The 7,995-nt window shown below is 52.1% G+C and overlaps 1 protein-coding gene across 1 annotated transcript; it reads left to right on the top strand.

Moving 5' to 3' along the window:
• Window positions 1-2,597: 2,597 nt before the first annotated feature.
• Window positions 2,598-7,970, top strand: EMWEY_00052430 (tRNA-splicing endonuclease positive effector, putative; the record flags this gene model as incomplete). The annotated part of the gene is made up of 1 exon (XM_013477523.1): window positions 2,598-7,970. One exon carries the CDS (start codon window positions 2,598-2,600, stop codon window positions 7,968-7,970), a length of 5,373 nt encoding a protein of 1,790 aa, XP_013332977.1.
• Between the last annotated feature and the right edge of the window lie 25 nt (window positions 7,971-7,995).

Below are 7,995 nucleotides of genomic sequence, written 5' to 3'. Positions count from 1 at the left end.
AAAAAAAAAAAAAAAAAAAAAAAAAAAAAAAAAAAAAAAAAAAAAAAAATATATATATATACAGGATATACCTTTCCTGCTGCTGCTGTTGCTGCACGGGTGTAGAAGGAGCAGCAGCAGCAGCAGCAGCAGCAGCAAATAAGCAGCATAGTGTCTTTGTGTCTCCTTAATAGAAATAAATAAATAATTTATTTACTAATTATTATTAATAAAGAAAAAAAAAGAGACAAAAAGTGTCTCCTTTTTTGTCTCCTTTTTTGTCTCCATATACACACTCCAAGGAGACTCCTTGCTGCTGCTGCTGCTGCTGCTGCTGCTGCTTGCATGCAGGGATGTCTTGCTGCTCCTCCTACTGCAGCACAGAGGAGACGTATGCATGCATGCATGCATGCATGCATGCATTATGGTGTCTCCTTTCCCTTATTGTGTCTCTTAGCTAAGAAAAGGAGACAAAAAGTTTTCCTTCTTCTCTGCTGCTCCTGCTGCTGCTGCTTCTGCTGCTGCTGCTGCTGCATGCAGTAAACAAATAAAAAAACTAAGACACAATAAGTGTTTATTAGCAAGAGCAAACCCTAAACCCTAAACCCTAATCCGTAAACCCTAAACACTAATCTGTAAACCCTAAACCCTAAACCCTAAACCCTATAAGGACAAGGAAGCAGAAAAGGTAAGAAGAAGGACTTCTACGTACTGCAGAAGCGCCTGCTGCTGCCCCTGCAGCAGCAGCAGCAGCAGCAGCAGCAAGGGAAGCAGCAAGACATGCGCGCATGCAGCGCGCTGGCTGCATGCACGACTAGTGAAGTGTGTGGGGTGTCTCCGCACAGCAGCAGCAGCAGCAAGAGAAGCAGCAGCAGCAAAGAGGCAAAAAGGAGACAGGAAGGAGACAGGAAGGAGACAGGAAGGAGACAGCAGCAGCATCAGCCTCTATTTGCTGCATGTATTCAAAAAAATATGCATGCAGCAGCACGAAGTGCATGCAGCAGCAAGACGTGCATGCAGCAGCAAGACGTGCATGCAGCAGCAAGCAATCCAACAGCAAGACATGCATGCAGCACGATTAACACCCTACTCCCCAGCAGCAATATATGCTGCAGCAGCAGCAGCAGCAGCAGCAGCAGCAGCAGCAATAAGTGTACTGCCTCCTTGGCGTGTCTATTATGTTATTGCTTATAAGGCCTTTTATTAAGGAGAGAGCAGCAGCAGCAGCAGCAGCAGCAGCAGAAGCAGCAGCAGCAGCAAGACACACATAAAGAGAAAATTAACATTCTGCTGCTCCCCTTCCTGGTGCATGCAACACCCCACACTCTGCTGCTGTTGCTGCTGTTGCTGCTGTTGCTGCTGCTGCATGGGGAGCGCCAGAGACACGGTTGCTGCCTGCGGTGTTGCTGCTGCATGCAACACACAACAATCTGCTGCTGCCTACACTTTGCTGCCTGTGCTGCTGCTGCTGCTGCTGCAAATCAAGAATTCATTATTGTAGAAGCAGCAGCAAGTCTCGATGCAGACACTCGGCAAGGCAACAGCAGCAACAGCAGCAGCAGCAGCAGCAGCTGCTGCTGCAGCAAGTATCTGTGTTGTTGCACTATTTATAAATTCATTATTCTTCTACTAATAAGACTTTTGCTGCTGCTGCTGCAGACAGCAGCAGCAGCACAAGCCGTGCAGCAGCAGCAGCACGAGCACATCGTAGAGAGTAGCAACACGAGCAGCAGCAGCAGCAGCAACAGCAGCAAAGTAAGCAGCAGCAGCAGCAGTTATTGAGCTAACTGAATATGTTTATTCTTTCTTTTTATAATAAACAATTATACAACTGTTAACTAACCTTGGAGCTGCTGCTGCTGCTGCTGCTGTTGCTGCTGCTGCAGCAGCAGCAGCAGTCAGAACCCTTGGGGCCTCACTGGGGGCCCCTGTGCCGACACTCAAGCACAATCACCAGCTGCTGCTGTTGCTGCTGCTGCTGCAGCAGCAGCAGCAGCACAAGAGGCCCCTTGCCTCATTAATTAGGACTTTTTAATTCATTTTTTAATTTATTTATTTAATTAATAATTATTTTTCTTCTTTTTTTGTTTATATTAACAGCAGCAGCAGAGGGGGGGGCCCCGGGGCCCCGCCGAGCCCTTATTATTGCAGTTCAGCAGCAGCAGCAGCAGCAGTCGCTGCTGCAGCAGCGGCAACAACAGCCGCAGCAGCAAGGCTAGAAGGAGAAACAGGGGGAGGAGCAGCAAAAGCTGCAGCAGCAGGAGTAGAAGCCACAGCAGCAGCAGCAGCAGCAGCAGCAGCAGCAGCATACCTTGTAATCCTTGTCGGCTTGTTGGATGTTGCTGCTCAATTTGCTGCTGCTGCAGGATTTCCTTCCCTGCCTCTGCAGCAGCAACAACAACATCATCAGCAACAGCAGCAGCAGCAGCAGCAGCAGCAGCAGCAGCAGCAGCATAAGCATAAGCATAAGCATAAGCATAATCCTCCTAATCCTATTCATACTAATACTAAGAATCCTCCGCAGCAGGAAAACCACCACCACCACCACCACCTCCACCCTCAATAGCAGCAGCAGCAGCAGCAGCAGGAGCAGCAGGAGGAGGAGCAGCAGCAGGAGGATGTGGGCCCCCCATGATGGTAGTACTATTCCGGTGTATAGGCAGGGGCCCCCTTTATTACCTGAATATTTATTAGATGTAATAAATTTAGGGGATATAAAAGAAGTAGATAAATCTATTTATTCTTCTTTGCTGCTGCTGCAGTTTATATATAATAATAAACAGCAGCAATGCTTCTTCTGCTGCAGAAATAACAGCAACAGCAGCACCAGCAGCAGCAGCAGCAGCAGCAGCAGCAGCAGTAGTAGTAGTAGAGGGAGGAGCAGGGGGAGCAGCAACAGATACAATTGTAGTAGTGATAGCGGTAATGCTAGCAGCAGCAGCAACAGCAGCAGCAGCAGCAGCAACTCTACCGCAATAATAACAACAACAACAACTACTACCCCTAACACCATCAGCAGCAACAGCAGCAGCAGCAGCAGCAGCAGCAGCAGCAGCATTGATGAAGTTATTGAGGTCCTTCCTCGTATAGTTTACATCCGTCGTTTATTATTATGTTTTGCCCGTGAGCTCGACAGCAGCAGCAGCAGCAGCAGCAGCAGCAGCAGCAGCAGCAGCAGTACTACTACTACTATAAATAATTGGCAGCAGCAAATAGATTATTTTTTATTGAATTGTGCTGCTTGCTGCTGCTGCTATACAGCAGCACAAGATGAGCTGCTGCGCTCCTTTTGCTGCTACAGCAAAGACAAGGCAGCAGCAATTTATTTATATAATGAATGGCTTGTCTTTGATCTATCTAGGATACTTTCTTCTCTTATTCATATACATACTGCTGCTGCTGCTGCTGCGTCAGCAGCAGCAGCAGCAGCAACAGCAACAGCAGCAACAGGTGCTGCTGTTGATGCGGTTGCTACTGCTGCTCTTACGGACTCGGGACAGCAAAAACAGCAGCAGCAGCAACAGCAGCAACACTTGTCAGAACAGAGCAGCAGCAGCAGCAGCAGCAGCAGCAACAGCAGCAGCAGCAGCAGCAGCAGCAGCAGCAACAGGAGACTATTGGAGACAACAGTAACACATCTATTGATGGCAGCAAGCCGTCTCCTTACATTACAATCAGAGACACCTGCTGCTGTCTTCTTTTGCTGCCTAAATGAGCGTATGCCTGTCTCCTTGCTGCTGCAGCAGCTGCTGCTGCAGCACCCACAACAGCAGCAGCAGCAGCAGCAGCAGCAGCAGCAGCAGCAGCAGGGGATTGGAGGGCTACTTGCTGCAGCAAATAGCAACAGAAAGAGACTAAGACCACCAGCATGGTTCCCTGATGGTGCATCAAGGGCAGATCTGCTGCTGCTGCAGCAGCAGAGTCATGGTCTGCATCTGCTGCTGCTGCAGCTTGATCAGCTGGTGCAGCAGCAGCAACTGCAGCAGAGGCAGCAGCAGGGAGAATTTGACTTCTTTGAAGCTGTAGAGCAGCAGCAGCAACAGCAGCAACAGCAGCAACAACAACAGCAGGAGTTGCTGCAGCAGCAGCTGAATCAGTTGCTGCAGCAGCAACCTGAGTTAGCAGATCTTCGTGTGTCTCCTTTATGTTTGCTGCTGCCTCTGCTGCCTGATCCGCTGCAGTGTATGTTTGCTGCTGCAGCAGTAGCAGCAAGACACCCCGATCTGCTGCTGCCCCAGCTGCTGTCTCTGCAGACACACTGCATGCTGTGTCTTCGTGCTATTTGCTGCGCTGCTCTGCATGCAGTAGCACTAACGCAGCAGCACGTGCTGCAGCAGCAACTGCTGCCTCCTCCTCCTGCTGCTGATGATGATAGCAGCAGCAGCAGCAGCAGCAGATTGCTGCACATAGTTGAATTTTGGCTTAAGGCGCTTGCTACTGCATGCGGCAGACTTGTAAGCAGCAGCAGCAGCAGCAGCAGCAGACAGCAGCAGCAGCAGCAGCAGCAGGTAATAATAAATGCAGCAGAAGAAGATCTATGTGTCTTTTCTCAGCTACTAGGGGCGCTGCACTGTCTGTATATTGTGCTGCTGCAGCAGCAGCCTCCAGGTGTATCCGCAGCACTGCAGCAGCAGCAGGAGTATATACCCGATGTACTGCAGCAGCAACTGCAGCAGAAAAGGCAGCAAATAATTCCCCAATGGCAACGATGTTCTGCTGTTGCTGCTGCAGTCATGGCATCGTGCTGCAGCAAAAGCCTCAGCAGCAGCAGCAGCAGCAGCAGCAGCAACGTGGAAGCACCTGAGGTGTATATACATATGTTAGGTCTTCCTGCTGCTGCTGCTGTGCTGCCGCTGCTAGGGGACGAGGTAACAAGGCCCCTGTCTCTTTCTTTGCTGCAGTGTCTCCTTATTCCTCTTGCTGCTCTCCTGCTGCTCCTCAAACAACGGCTTAAGTATACCAGCAGCAGCAGCAGTAGCAGCAGCAGCAGCAGTAGCAGCAGCAGCAGCAGCAGTAGCAGCAGCAGCAGTAGCAGCAGCAGCAGCAGCAGCAGCAGCAGCAGCAGCAGTAGTAGTAGCAGCAGCAGCAGCAATAGCAGCAGCGGTAACTCAGTTGATGCATGCCAGACAACGGAGCCACAAAAACAGCAGCAACAGCAACAGCAACAGGAGCAGCAGCAGCAACAGCAACAGGAGCAACAGCAGCAGCAGCAACAGCAACAGCAGCAACAGCAACAGCAGCAGGAAGAAGCAGCATTAGATGAATATTTGCGTTGGATAGACGAAGAAGGGGAGACAAAAGAGCAGCAAGTAGGGACTGTCTCTTCTCTGCAGCAACAGCAGCAAGTATCTGCAGCACCTGCTGCTGCAGCAGCAGCAGCAGCAGCTCCGCCAGCAGCTGGAGTGGGGGCCCCGCTATTAGAGAGCCCAACAGATCAACTGCAGCAGCAGCAGCAGCAGCAGCAGCAGCAGCAGCAGCAAGATGCCCAGCAGCAGCGGATGCAGCAAAATCGGCAGCAGCAGCAGCAGCAAGTTTTGCTGCACCTAACGAGTTGCTGCAACGAAGCGCTGCAGCTCGTAAGGAAGGCCCTTGCATGCCCTCCCTTACAGGGAGTTTGCCGTTGCAGCAACAGCAACAGCAGCAGCAGCAGCAGCGGCAGCAGCAACAACAACAGCAACAGCAACAATGCCGAGGGATCGGACAACGATGTAGATGGCAGTGCTGCTGCTGCTGCTGCTGCTGCTGCTGCTGGGGGCTGTCCCGCGGACAGCAGCCGTAGCTCTTCAGCAGCAACAGCTGCTGCTGCTCCTGCTGCTGCTGCTGCTGCTGTTGTTTGCTGCGGTGTATGCTCAGCACGAGCATTAAGAGGAGAATGGCTAAGAGCATTAAGGGGATGGAGACGAATAGGGGATGGATTTGCTGCTGTGCTGCGGCCTGTCGTTGCTGCTGCTGCTGCTGCAGAAGCAGAGGGTAGGCCATTTACATTGTTTCTCAGCAGCAGCAGCAGCAGCAGCAGCAGCAGCAGCAACACCAAAGACAGTAGCAGTAGCAGCTGCAGCAGCAGCAGCAGCAGCAGCAGCGGGGATAAGGATGCCGAGCTGCAGACCCGACTCAGTTTTTGTTTACAGACTTTGCTGCAGCTTGCTGAAGCAGCAGGAGCAGCAGCAGCAGCAACAGCAGCAGCAGAAGGAGACACAGGTAACGAAGAGGAGGGGGCCCCCAGCAGCAGCACGGGGGCCCCCAGGGTATCAGAAGAATCAGCAAGAAAAGAGTTAATAGAGGATATACAGGAGATAGACTTAGAGGAAGTAGAAGCAGCAGCAGGAGGCACTGCAGCAGCAGCAGCAGCAGCACCAACAGCAGCAGCAGCAGCAGCAGCAGCAACCCCCCCATGGGTGTTTGAACTAGAGGAGACACAAGAAGAGTGGGGTAGTTGGCTTTGCTGCTGCGAGGAGATGCAGCAGCAGCAACTGCAGCAAGCAGATGCAGCAAGAACAGCAGAAACAGCAGCAGCAGTACAAACCCATTGGGTTGTGCAGCAACTACGGCAGCAGCAGCAGCAACAGCAACAGCAGCAGCAGCAGAAGCAGCAGCAGGTAAATACTATCTCTGATGAAGATATATGGGATGCAGCAGAAGCAGCAGAAGCAGCAGATGCAGCAGCAGCAGCAGCAGCAGCAGCAGCAGATGATGATGATGATGATGACATTGTTTGCTTCAGCTGCAGCAGCGGCGAGGAAGACAATAGTACACCCCAATCAGCAACAACAGAAGCAACAGCAGCAACAGCAGCAGCAGCAGCAGCAGGAGAGAGGAGAGTGTCTGTTGTGCTGCTGTCTAGTGACTCTGATTCTCCAGAAGACAGACAACAGCAGCAGCAGCGAGGGGTGAAGCAGCAGCAGCAGCAGCAGCAGACAGCAGCAGCAGCAGCAGCAGCAGCAGCAGGAACGTCTGCTGCTGCGGGTCAAGCAGCAGTCCCAGGTCGTGCTGCTGCATCCCGCACGTCTGCTGCTGCTGCTGCTGCTGCAGCAGCAGCAGCAGCAGACAAGAAATGGTACAGAACAGCAGCACAGCAGCTGCTTGCTCGTCGCCTAGGGGCCCTAGATAGCAGCAGCGGGCGTATCTTACCCCGCAGCAGCAGCAGCACCATCAGCATCAGCAGCAGCAGCAACAGCAGCATGGTCAGCAGCATTAGCAACAGCAGCATAGGCAGCAACTTCTTTGGCTCCGCCTTTAGGAAGAAGAGACATATGGCGGGCTTTGGCAGCAGCAGCAGCAGCAGCAGCAGCAGCGGGGGATCGGACCGCAGCAAGTTGCTGCAGGAGATAAAAAGGGAGGTGCAGCGGGAAGCTGCTGCTGCTCCTCCTCTGCATGCAGACAGATACAGTTTGCGGAGCTCAACAGCAGCAGCAGCAGCAGCAGCAGGAGGCAAGCGTCAGCGTCCTGTTGATTTAGCAGAAGAAGACGCAGCAGCAGCAGCAGCAGAGAAGGAGAGGAGCAGCAAACGATGCCGCGAGAGAGCAGCAGCAGCTGCAGCAGCAGCAGCAGCAGGACCACCACCAGTAGATGCACGTCCTACTGTACGTTTGCTGTCTCCTAATTCTGCTGCTGCTGCTGCAGGAGTTGATAGCTGCAGCAGCAGCAGCAGCATAAGCAGGAGGGCCCCACATACATCACAATCTCCGCAGCAGCAGCTGCTGCAGCAGGTGCTGCTGCTGCTGCAGTGGGAAAAGAGACGATGGCAGCAGCAGCAGCAGCAAGCAGCAGAAATTGCTCGCCCTGCTGTACTAAAGTTTTTATTTACTTTATTAGAGACAGATATATTCTGTCTTGCTGCTAGTCCCCAAGATATGTCTCCTGCTGCAGCAGCAGCAGCAGCAGCAGCAGACAGCAGCAAACGTCTACAGCCACAAGTTGCTGCTCTTGCTGCTGTTGCTAAGGCACATCCATTGCCTCTATGCTTCGAGTCCCTGCAGCAGCTGCAGCAGTAAGTATATATATATATATTATATATAT

The sequence above is a fragment of the Eimeria maxima genome, genomic scaffold, assembly GCF_000499605.1.
Source record: "Eimeria maxima Weybridge genomic scaffold, Emw_scaff1418, whole genome shotgun sequence".
NCBI lineage: Eukaryota > Apicomplexa > Conoidasida > Eucoccidiorida > Eimeriidae > Eimeria > Eimeria maxima.
Note: the sequence above shows the minus strand (reverse complement) of the source record. Positions and strands in the feature narration are given on the sequence as shown.